General features: G+C 31.4%; 2 protein-coding genes across 2 annotated transcripts; one reads left to right on the top strand and one right to left on the bottom strand.

The window, feature by feature from the left end:
- Positions 1 to 3,695: 3,695 nt before the first annotated feature.
- Positions 3,696 to 7,737, top strand: TfIIFbeta (transcription factor TFIIFbeta). Its single transcript, XM_085956195.1, has 4 exons — positions 3,696 to 4,073; positions 4,909 to 5,120; positions 5,582 to 5,707; positions 7,412 to 7,737. Exons 1-4 carry the CDS (start codon positions 3,773 to 3,775, stop codon positions 7,577 to 7,579), a joined length of 807 nt encoding a protein of 268 aa, XP_085812321.1. The 5' UTR covers positions 3,696 to 3,772; the 3' UTR covers positions 7,580 to 7,737.
- Positions 7,738 to 8,787: 1,050 nt separating this feature from the next.
- On the bottom strand, positions 8,788 to 12,961 carry LOC147066410 (tetraspanin-7-like). The gene is made up of 5 exons (XM_085955225.1): positions 12,661 to 12,961; positions 12,315 to 12,503; positions 11,453 to 11,626; positions 10,501 to 10,629; positions 8,788 to 9,450 (listed from the first exon to the last, which is right to left on the bottom strand). Exons 1-5 carry the CDS (start codon positions 12,736 to 12,738, stop codon positions 9,295 to 9,297), a joined length of 726 nt encoding a protein of 241 aa, XP_085811351.1. The 5' UTR covers positions 12,739 to 12,961; the 3' UTR covers positions 8,788 to 9,294.
- Between the last annotated feature and the right edge of the window lie 422 nt (positions 12,962 to 13,383).

Below are 13,383 nucleotides of genomic sequence, written 5' to 3'. Positions count from 1 at the left end.
GGACTATGTATTTTTCGGTAAATAAAAAAATGACTGCGTTTATATTGAAAATATGTTAAAACAATTATGTAAGAATATATAACACCAGCGATGATCTCCCGTGTGATGAATGCCAAAGAAATATCTTGCATTTGGAATTAAATGTTGATTTTTAAGGGTCCAGGTGCCGAATGGAGGTGAAAAGTTAATAATTTGAGGTACATATCTTTATGAGCTAAGCCTGAATAATTGTAGACTGTAGGAAAGATGTATATGTGTACCATTAATAAAATATTTACTGAAGATATAATGCCATAACCACGGATATCTGATAAATCAATTATGATTTTATTCGCAATTTTAATACATAGGTAATTAACAATTATGTAGTCATATTAATCCAGATGTGAAAAAGAGAGAATAATGTCATATTACAATATCTTTCAAGATACCCCAATTCTTCATTTTCAACCATCATAATTGCTACCTGTGTCCTTAAGGATTGATACTTCTGAAGTTTTTAATGAATATTTTTATCACATTCCTGAAAAATTTCGCATCATCGGATGGGAGTTTTTTGCAATTGTATTTTTTATGTCTTATCTAAGTATGTACCTATATTATGTTTTAATAGTTATTTTAAGCACAAGTTTTTATTACCTACATATTTTAAATATAATTATATTTTCATAATATTTCATGTATCTACATGTTAATTTATATCTTTTTATAAATGTTATTTTGACAATAAAAATCATGTTTCGATTCATTTTGTATATAATAATGTGTAATAGAAATTTTCAACAGTATTATTTATTGATTGATAAAATTTGGTTAAGTACCTACCTAAACGAAATTAAAATCACATTTATAAATTTAATGATAGCAACTTTTTTTTATGCTCCCGACATAGACAAAATATAGTAATACGGGGTGGGCAACCCTATTGTTATCAATGGTGCAATACAAAAATTGGGGAAATGATGTATACATTAAATTATGTATTATTGGCAGTGCTGATTTTCATCTTTAATAACTCGCTTATTGATGTTATTACTATCAATATTGAGTTGTACATTATTTTTGTTGTTAAATTTGTCAAAATGTTAATCAGTTCTTCTGCGAACATTTTTTTTTCTTTTTAACCTCCGAAATTTAAATGAGTATGTTGACGATGCTCTGAGGACTCTCTTTAATATTCTGATGCAGGTTTTATGATCTTATTTGGGGTTGATTTTCCAAAGTAAAAGCACAGTCCTCAACTATTTTTTCCATTTGTTTATCTTCAAAATATCAAATTCGAATTTATTTATTCAAATTATACTTTCAGCTTAGAAAGGGTAATTAAAAAATGAACGGAGCAAAATATTATTTACTGTAAATCGAGGGTATTATTGTGACACCGCAGTAAATGTCAGGTAAATTAATTAAACATACATAATTCTGAAAACACTCATGAGAAAGTATAGCTAATAGAAAAAATCCTTTTTGAAAAAAGTAAGACACCCGGCAGGAATCGAACCTGGGCATTACCACTATGTTACGACTGCCATTCTTATTTTAACTATTGGCCTTTTTAATACCTGCTCATAAGCGCTCTCCGAATTTAGTTACAGTAGGCGATCGGTTTTTGTATTCTAAATTAAAGTATTTATTACTTTAATTACTAACCAACGTTACGAATCACTCCAATATTTTCTGTTGTAACTTACTTGAATTTGCTAATAATTTTAATTAACTATTTCTTTTATTCAACGAATAATTCACATGATTTTAAGAATGTAAACTTTTCTATTGGCTATTTTTTTTTCATGAGTGTTTTCAGAATTATGTATGTTCAATAATTAGAATGGTACATTCTTTAAATCTCGTGAATTATTTGTTGCATAAAAGAAATAGTTAATTAACTTAAAAGTTATGTCAGATCTCAAACGATAATGTTATGTTGTAATTGTGTTATGTAGATGGAATAAGACTGCAGAAGCGAAAGCGTTGATGTTCTAAAAGCTAAAATATTCAGGTGAAGTAAACATATTGTCATTGTGTGAAAGAATTATTGACATAAAGTGAAATAAACAAATAGTTATTACTTTTTATCGTAGTCATCAATATCCACAGTAATTTACGGAAACTACAGTGAGAGTAAGATACCCATATACTTCTTCTCGTAGACGAGAAGTAACTGGGGCTATTTGTATTTATTTGTTATCGCCTACAGTGTTCAGTGTTTACTTTGCTTCTGTCGAATCAGCTTGCCTCCCACGGGTCCCCTTCACCTCTTTCGTGCCACTTGCCCGAACTACCTAACATACATTGTGGTACATTTATAGGTACCCTCAATTTACATTGGTATAAATATTTTTTCATAATCATTTTTGTGTAATTTTATTAAGTTCATATTCCATAAATACAATATCAAATTATCATAATGTATAATATATTTTTTGAATATATCACATGTTCTCCACATTAATTAGCTGTGCAACTCAACATAAATTAAACGAAATAAAAAATATTTGTTGTTTATATATTGATCACCTAGCCCTGCCGTAAAAAAAAATTTGCTGTTATTATGCTACGTACATTTATGTGTTGTGGATATACTCTTAGTTAGAGTTATGACATTTGTCAGTAGTATAAATTCTAACAAAGTTTTAATTCCGATGAGAATTCAATCTCAAAGAAAGGGCTTAAAACTATCAGTGAGACACATGATATAATATCATTGCAGCAGTTCGCCTCGTATTTAATGTACCTGGCTATTTAACATGTACCAAAAATTATTATATCATTATTAGCTTGTATGTATTCGAATCGAAACTACGTAAGTTATACAATACTTTCAGTGTTATTACTTTATCTTTAGCTGCATTCCCAAATTACTTTCGATACTTTCTTTGTCAGTGTTCATCCTATCACAGTTGTTGGTATTGTCATTACTTGCCCCTACAGAATTAGCAACACTTTCAATGGTCGCGCACTAGGCATCCAAATATTGTTGGCTTATTGTGGCTGCCTAGTGCGTGGCCAGGCTTAAAGATATTGAATCTTCCTCCAGTGGGTCTATTCTATACTTATCGACCGCTAAAGTGATAAATATTATCAAACTTAGGGTAGGTTTGTATCAAAGTATTAGCACTTATTGTAACAATCACAATAAGTTGGTTGTAATTGTGTAGCGGTCGATAAGTATAGAACAGACCCACAGATGGAGCTTTCTGTGGTTCCACTAGAAAATCACCGAAACAAGTTCCTGTTTTGTCGTTAGTGGCATTTTTGTATGGAAAAAAACAGAGCTGGAGAACCCTGAGAGTTTGTATAAAAATTACAGGTCCCAAAGATATTTTTATTGCTTCACTTTGATACTTGAGGCTACATCTCTGTAAGGTAAGTTATTTTCGGCGGCACTACTATTTCCATATTCAAAAAATTCCAAGTGTACCAATCTACGTATTTTAGCCATGACAGCGTTGCCAATTGTATCTTAATTATTATAGTACAACTAATTAATTTATTATTACAACCTCATTGAAAACACAGGTACCTACCTATTCCTCGAGTTACCACGGCCGCAACCGTAATTTTTTTAGCGACAAAACAACGCACGCAGGCGTAAAAACAATACTTTATTATTTTGACATCTAGTCTATGATCGGCATGTAAAGGGAATGCGATGGCAACACTCTGCCTAATGAGCATAGACTAATGACATTCTTGACAGTTGACTAACCAACAAAAGAACGAGACCAACAATATTGCTTAGTAATCGTTAATATTTTATAAAAATAACAAAATGTCTAATCCACAGCCCCATTTCGACCGTGAACTAGATCTTTCCAATGCCGGTAGAGGTGTTTGGTTAGTCAAAGTTCCAAAATATATAGCGACTAAGTGGGAAAAAGCTCCCGGTAATATAGAAGTTGGCAAGTTGAAAATATCGAAAAATGCTGGTCAAAAAGCACAAGTGGCATTAACGCTTTCTGAAGCAGTGCTATGTTTAAAAGAAGCAGGCGAAGAAAATATTCCCAAAGATCACAGACTCGACGTGTCAACTGTCACTCGACAAACTCTTGGAGTATTTTCTCACGTAGCACGTAAGCATTCTCTTATTATAATTATGACAGGTTAATTATTTATTTTTTATCGTCAAAGTTTGTCTAATGAGATAGATATAAATATTAGTGAATGGCGTTAAATTATTAAGGGACTACTGCCACATTGGGTTGACAGATGAGCCATTGATCATATCAATATAATTTATTATTAAATCAAATAACGAATATCAACAAACCAAATTATAGATCCCTTTTTCGATCGCCGAGATTTAAAAAAGACTTGTTCATATCATGTCAAGTTTTCAGAAATGTCACTTATCTACAAATACAATCTTGACCAAGTTAATGTTAAGCAGAGGTGTATACAATTTTGTGACAATGGGAAGAGGGGGGTCAAAAATATTGTAATGTAATCTATGAACGACCCCTAATCTGCTTATTACAATGACTGGTAATTGTCCCGCAGATGTTGTCATGAGCTTTTATATTTATTTTTTACGAAAACAGTTTATTCCATGTAGACAATTATAATAAATACCCTTTTCTGTCAGCTCATAGACTTTTCGATGCAATAATTGTTAATTGAAAATTTGAAATTTTCATACATTTTGATGCATCATTATCACAAACTAAGATTATATTAGGTAATATTAGGTTGGGGTAGGTTAGGTTATGTTACGTTAGGTTAGGTTTGGTTTGGTTTAAAAAGATTGTTAAAAAATCTCATGACATTGTCTGCGGCACATTCACCCAATGATTAATATAGGCAGTAGCTTGATCTTGATGTGGTCATTGATTGTTATTAATTCTAAGCCATTTCCAGCAATTTCATAAATTTTATTTGACACTTCCTGGATTGATTTCAAATTTCTAGCATCGACTGCGGATTTAGTCGTTCCTGAATCCGAAGTAATGTTTATGGAAGGACGTATTGTCCAAAAATTAGAATGCCGACCTTACGCTGACACTTGCTATATGCAATTGAAGAAAGAATCTATCCGTAAAGCATCCGTGCCAGTGAGAAAAGTACAACAATTAGATAGAATTGTTCAGACATTCAAGCCTACATCAAATCACAAATTTAATGTGAGTACATTCTTATTATTTTTTAAACATCTGTTAATTATCTCAAGAACTACTTTTAAGATCTATGATTTAACCATTTTTGGCCAAATCCGAAAACAAGTGCGAATGATTGACATGTATTTAAAATAATAACATCAGCTATATGTTTTTAATGGTAACATTTATAAGGTCTTAAGATTTACACATATGTCTCCACTCCTCGCTTTCTACTAATCCCTCCTCCATTTCACGTACATCTACACTTCTGCTTCAATCCTTTCGCACTTGAACTTTAATGTCAACCGGCATTTCTGGTAGTCGCACTGTACCTCTCTGACTTTACTAAACATCTATGAGTTCTTCATACTTGATAATTATGATATTATGTATACATTGATTAGTTTACTTGACATATTGTATTCATTGGATTATTTTACGAAAACAAACCCAAACTATATTGCACATGAACATTATTCTTCCAGATTGAATACCAAGAGCGTAAAAAGGCGGAAGGAAAGAAAGCGCGTGACGATAAGGAATCTGTCCACAATATGCTGTATTCTGCATTTGAGAAACATCAATATTACAATATCAAAGATTTACAAAAGGTGAAATCCATTATTTATTTTGAAAATATGTAAAGATTTTAATTCGTACGTGAGAGTGATGATAAAATATACTCTTACCATATGCATGAGTAATAGTCATAAATTTAATATATTTGTAACTTAAATTAAAAATGGAGCTTACATCCATAATGATTTGGTATGTAAGGATATTTTTATGCATTTAACATTATGCGATTGCACTGAGTGTGTTTTCAGATTTATATTTGGAGATTCTTTATTAAAACATCCAGTTATTTAACACTCACCTATTTTCGTATTCACTTCAAAAGATGTGTTATTCCAATCATTCATAATAAAGTTTAGTACTTACTTACATTATTATTATCTGCTGTCTATTTTTAAATCTGACATATCCGCAATTATAATAAATATAATATTTTTTTTTATAAATGAAATTTTATGTAACATATTGGTTGGTTATAACTGATTGGTTTTAATGTTGGATTTTTCATCATATTATTGTATTTTGAAATTAGAATACCCATTTATATTAGCTAATAAACCCTTCATTGGAATAGATATTTTTAAAAATTAATACTATTGACTGAGGGCAGTTGATGGAATTAGAATTCAACAAATAAATATATTATGTTAAATAAAACACCCACGGTGGCCGCGCGGCTTAAACGTTGGACTGTCACGCCGTGGGTCGCAGGTTTGAATCCTGGGTCTGGCAAGTACACATATTGTTTCTCAATTTGTGTGTGAGTCAGGGTATGGACCTAATAGGTTGAGCAAGTGGCTGACATCCATTTCTCGTAAAAAAAAAACAAAATCTGTTAATACAAACCTCTACTCTGTGGAGGCCCATATCGGACATGGTCGGAAAAAAAAAATTTAATTAGACATACAGTACTCTCTCAGTAATCCGCCACCCCGAAAATCAGATAAGTGTCCAATTAGTGAAAGCGGCCGATTATAGTGTATGCATACGAAATATGGTAAAAATTAAAACAGGTACTTCGTAAAAATAGTTTTTTGAGAAATTTGTACTACATAGCAAATTATGGTTCTATTTACAATCAATATCAAGAATTTACTAAATTTTGCATATTTATAAAATAAGTTTAATAACTAAATATCAAACAGTAAATCACTTGACACAACCAGTTGTTCAGTGAGGCAGATATTCTTGAATGGCTTAGGATTCCTGCCTTTCCCTATGACCAAAAGCTTCAGTTTGTGTGACCCGGTTGCATTGGAGCATGGCATAATTGTGATGCGGGCGGTCCTTGGGCACTTTCCTCCCTGGTACATTACTTTCTTCGCGATGAACGTACGTTTTACGAAGGAGAAGTTTCCAGAATAAACCCGTCTCATCTGCGTTGTATACTTGTACGCGGCGGACTACTGAATTTGACAATCGAATACCGGCGAATTATAAAGCTTGATTTTGTGCTTTCAACTAGTAAAAATAACGGCAGATTATTGTAGTTGTTGGATAATCGTGCAGCGGATTATTGAGAGTGTACTGTATCTACATTTATTGTATTTGTAAAGTTTTCAAGTTTTAGTGCTTATATATAGTTCATTACGTAATGTGTAAAATTATTATGGAATAATTATGTAGAATTTTTTGTTTTAGACTTTGACCAATATATCTCTATTATTCCCAACATAGTTGATTTTTATATTTGTGCAAGAACATGATCATATTTTACTGAACATTCTTTGTTTTTACAGATTACTCGGCAACCTATAGTATACCTGAAAGAAATTCTTAAAGAAGTTTGTAATTATAATCTTAAAAATCCCCATAAGAACATGTGGGAACTGAAGCCCGAGTACCGCCATTATAAACAAGACACCCCCGAAGAGACTAAGCCTGATAAATCTTCAGACAGTGAATAAACAAATCACACTTTAATTTATACGTTTACACCTTTTTGTATTGCCAATTTTATTTTACGAATACTACAATATTATTATTACTATTACGTGTGGGCCATAAAAAATAATATTCTATTGTACTGTTGATAATGTTTCAATATATCTTAACATATTTTTCATTGATTGTTTTATTTAAAATAATCCCTGCAAAACGTCTAATTAATAGGCCATCCATAGACTGAAACCATCAGATGTAGTTTAGAACCGTGTGCCATACTAAACTTATAACATCTGTTCATGAACATATATTGTCACCAAGTTTGTAAGTGTATGGTATAAACGTATACGATCAGATGCTTATAATATACTTGGTGAAAATATATTTTCATGAACAGAAATCATAAGTTTACTATGGCACACGGTTCTAAACCGCATACGGTTTCAGTCTATGCATGGCCTCTTAATATATAAAATGTACGACAAAATCGTATACTATATACATTCATCGTGTACTTTCAACCAGAGATGGAAACGGAACTGAAGCATGGTACTCTTGATTTTGAATTTTTAGAACCCACAAATGGAAACTCTTGAAATCGATTAATAAAAAGAATGGGAATATCCACATTCCTATATACATGTAAAATTGATTGAAGAAAGCCTAAGATCCCAGTAATTGAATTGTAATTCTTTTTACCGAAAATAGAAAAAAAATTCGAATTACGAAATGTATGGGAGGAAAATATTAAAATTTTGTTCATTAATTTCGTAATTTTTCAAGTTTCCGATCATAGATGTGCCTACCGAATTGGGTCATAAAATGTCAGGATTATTTTTATTACCTTCATAAAATAAGTAATTTTTGATGTTTTAAGAAAAGTCTGTCACAATTTTCAATGATTGGCTCATGAAATAGTGTACTTTATTATGATTTATGATGATGAAAATGAAGGAGTTCTGAGAGGTCTGCTTTCATTGTGGCCAGTGATTTCCAGATAATTATATTATTTTATTTTGAATGTCACATTAAAATGGAATGGATTAACAAGGGTTACGATATATTATCAGCTTGCTGCGAAAAGTCACCAAAATCAATCATCTTGAAACAATAAATAATTTGCAGTTATTTGTCCATTGACAGTATTGATTACCGAGAAATTATTTTACAAAAAAGCATTTATACAAACATTAAATATTAATATTTAGTAACTCTTCTCAGTATGCTGACAATATGTCTACAATAAAAATAACTGTTGAATATTAATATTATATTTATGTGAAACATGAGCAGAATCATTAACGTATAAAACTTCATTTTAAATGAAACTTACACAATACACTAATTAAATATTTTCTTAACTGATTTAAATTTGGCAATAATTGCAGTCAATTCTCCTTAAAAATGAGTTTGTTAGTAAAATTTTAAGGCTTGTGGTAGTAGAAAAGACAAAAATTTAGATTTCCTAATCTCCGTCTTAATGACAACCTGTTAGCACCTTTCCCAATACATATCAGATCAGTAACACATATGTGTTAAGCCAAGCTCTTTCAATAAAAGGTTCAAGCTAGGTAAATTCACATACAATTCTGAGACATTTACAAACTAAATGATCAACTTAAATGTAATAATAGACACTTGAATAACATTTTCTATAAAAATTAGGTAATAACATGTGCTGATTCATGGCGTTGACTAAATTAATACACTAAACGTTTTTGGCTGGGTCAAATCGGATTTAAGTCATGACATCATATTTTGCTTTTTTAATCTGATTAGCAAGGCAGCATGACAGAATTATTCCGATGAGAGGAAAAAATGAAATACCAGCCGCCACTCCCAGCACCCAGTTTAAGTTCTTTTCGAAAAACGATGTGATTATCGCGTAACATCCCTGGAAAAAAAATATTTGTGTTTACCTAGTTAATTTTGTTTGAGCATATTACAGATACATTTCGAGGTATTTAAATAATTATCAACCAACAATTTTTATTATAGTTTACTCTCGATGTACCAGATTCATATCGTCACCTCAATACTACAACCAGAAAACTCTGATTTGGTCATTGTTGGGAAAATGAAATTTATAATTATTATTCAAAATAAAAATGCTAAATTGTGCTTGTCTAATTGGGGAAATTGTATGAAAAAATATTGTAGATATATTTCATTTATGGTTTTAAAGTTATCTAATATTTTCAAAGACAAAATTAAGACAATACATCAATGAAACGGCAAATAATTTTCAACTATAGGCGCGACGAAATTTTGGACTCGCTGGCATTCGGAGAGTGAACGTCAAGGTGTGAATATGTCAATTTGTTTCGTGATGGGGACGGGGGTATTAATTACTTCTTAAATCGTGTAAAGATGACTAAAAACGTTACCCATTTACTTGAAAAAGAAAACATGTCAATGAATACATTATTATTGTTACTAATAGAACAACACTCAACAAGTCACTCACGGTGGTCCCGCGGCTTAAGCGTTGGACTATCACGCCGTGGGTCTCAGGTTCGAATCCTGGGTCTGACAAGTACACATATTGTTTTTCAATTTGTGCGAGAGTCAGAGTATGGACCTAATAGGTTGAGCGAGTGGCTGACATCCATTTCTCGTAAAAAACCAAAATCTGTTAATACAAACCTCTACCCTGTGGAGGCTCATATGATCCTATTAGGATCGGACATGGTCGGAAAAAAAAAATAAAAAAAATAGAACAATAAACAGAATATTAAATGGACACATGTTGGATTTACATGACAAATTATATTTCGTTCGGCATGCGTCATTTGCACCCGCGACCCACAATCCGCGCATCATGAAATTATGAAAGTTGCACATTTGTGAATAATTTGTTAAATTGTCCGGGGAATAGATTTTCCTACCTACATCAACTGTATTATGGAAAACAAAGTCTATGTATATAGATGTACATATTTACCTCCGTATAAATGTCGCCAATATTTGCTGTAATGCAGGTACTCTGAATTTTGCAACAAGAGACGGGTACCGGCCGAGCTGGGATGAGTTGCAACCAATCTGTATAGTTATGGATCCCACAGCAATGTAACTAAAAAATATTTTTGATGTGATGAACATTATTATCAGCTATAAAAATAGGATACATAGATAAAAAAGGATTCAGTCAGAGGGACACCGAGCAAGAGAAAATTATACAATATTGTCGATGTAAGTACAGCCCATGATAGCAACTGTAATAATAATCACATTAGCCCTGCCTAATTTCTGTGCACTAAAAGTAAATTACATCTGCACATGTTCAAGATTAAATAAATTGCACCTATTATATTTTTGCCCCTTAAAACGAACAAATGTTTACAAGCAAACCGAATAAAATTGGTTCCTAAGCAAAAATGCTTTTCAGTTTTGTTTTTATTCATTTCCAGGCATGATTCACAATATGGTTTTCAATTGAGCTCAGTGATATGTCTTCAAAAAATCTTTGTTTCAATGGCTATAGATTTTAAAATACAATAATAATTAATTATCCTGCCGGTGTCATCTTAAGGTTTTTTTAGTAGGTATGTTTCTGAGGTATTTTCAAATTATATATGTTCAATAAAGAATGTTCGTTAATTCGTTGAGTAATAATTAATATTGACGATAATTTAAGTATTTTTAAAGGTTTTATAATATTACTATATAAATCCATACATCTGTAATTTTTTTTAAATTATGTAGACTACATCGTAATTTGAATTTGATCGCTCGGACAATAATGTCCTTATTACCGACATCAAAATAAACAATTATGTGCCTCGGTACTCGTAAACCTGAGAAGTTAGACAGTTCACTGTTTTGGTTATCAATGTGTATGAAAACAGGAAGTATGTAATTATTTAGAAAAATTAATTGGTTAATAACAAACTCACAGTTGACTGCATCAGATCGAAATCAGCACTCTTATCGCTACTTCCCGTGTGGTAATTAATAAAGCTTTGATTTAGTCCACGATCGAAACCTTCAGAGATTTTATGCTTATATGCATGGATGGATGCTTCTACTCCCAATTCCAACACAAATATTACAGCAAGGAATCCGCCATACTGCAAATGCCAACAATCATGTCATTGTCAATTAGCATAAAAACTTAAATATTCAGTTATTGTTTCAGTAAGTAGCGAAAGGATTTTTCTTTAACTTTGTTCTTGCATAAAAATAAAATATTGAAACTGGGTACCTATTAGATAATTTTACAAAACCTGATAAGAGAAAGGATGAATTTTTAAAATACCAAAGTAATGAAACCACAAATTTTGTTAAGTTATTTTTATTTTATGTATTCTTTTTACGCACACAATGCCAGAGTGGCTAACGCATTGGCTTATAATTTCGTGGGTACCAGGTTTGAATTTTGGGCTTGGAAAATATACATTATTTTTCAATGTTTGCTTGGACCCAGAGTATGGACCTTATAGTTAAGCAAGTGGCTAACATCCATTCTTAGTAAAAATACGATCTTAGGATCGGACATGGTCAAAAAAAAAAATCTTTCATCAATTGTATATTATTTCAAGACCGATTGCAGAAATAGGTAGGTACACAAAATATCAATATCAACAAAATTAATGTTTTTGTTTCATTCAATATCATATCTTTCTACCAAGAAATACGAAAAAAATAATATTGGTAAGAAATTACTCAATTGGAACAAAACAATATATTTTTAAATATCATCTAGAATATATTCTGATAATAAAAGGAATCTTACTCTGTTTTAGTAAACAATCTTACCATATAAAGTAGAACAGGTTGTCCTTTTACAGTACAGGTGCAGGCCAATGAACAAATAAACACAATCAACACCCCGATCCCAATTAAAACATATGGTATGGTTTCCGAAAGTTCCGTTGATAATTCTAAATATTTATACATTTCAACCTCAGCCCAAAGACCCATTGACAGCAAAAGCATTCCAGATACCTATAAAAATATTAAAGTAATGTAAATTCGACCATGGTTACCAATAATATAAGATGGGTCATTGTTATATCAGTGAAAATATTATTAATGCATGGTAAGTACAAAATTCATTATGAACTCAAAACAAAGTACCCTATTACAATATTGATAAACTCACCCAGAAAACTAAATTAAATATCATCAAAAATGATTTCATGCAAGCTATTGCTGCTACATTTTTAAATTGATTTCCCATTGCAAAAGATTGTATAAACACGAGTTTATTATTCAATTTTTTACGCAAATGACACAATGAAATAATTATTGATTTATTTTTTATAAAATACAAAACATATGGTTTCGGTCATTAAATAAATTCAGTGACACCAAATGGGCAAAATCGTGGGTGCAGGCAGCAGCAGGCTACTGCTCAAGCGCGCGGTTTTTCATATACCCCTCCCCCCTTCCTCTCTCGAAATGACACCTCCGTTTTCAACCCCTCTTTTCCTGTTGGAAGTTCTAATCTCCACTACTAAATTAATAAATAAAGTTATTTTTGCTCATAAAGCTGTAGTTAAATGTAAGTAGTCGTTTAAATAATATTAAAATTAGAATCAAATTATTTAGGTCTTCTAAGCGGGTAGTATATTTCGCAAAAAGTCTATTTTCGGCTTATTTACAGTTTGGGAAAATTCGTTATGTAGTATGACATCCCCAATAGTGCTGCCATGCGAATGAAAAGTTTTTCGAGAAAATCCCAATTTTATTACAATAATAATTATTTTATTCTATTGTCTCAGTAGTGTAGATATAATAAGCATCAGATGTTCAGTTTAATTAAAAACCCACATGTTTTAATCCTCATTTTCTTCAATTTATAATTTTCCTTAAATTTTTCTCA

Source organism: Rhyacophila brunnea, unplaced genomic scaffold, assembly GCF_057557595.1.
Source record: "Rhyacophila brunnea isolate RB1 unplaced genomic scaffold, BYU_Rbru_1.0 scaffold_5, whole genome shotgun sequence".
NCBI lineage: Eukaryota > Metazoa > Arthropoda > Insecta > Trichoptera > Rhyacophilidae > Rhyacophila > Rhyacophila brunnea.
Note: the sequence above shows the minus strand (reverse complement) of the source record. Positions and strands in the feature narration are given on the sequence as shown.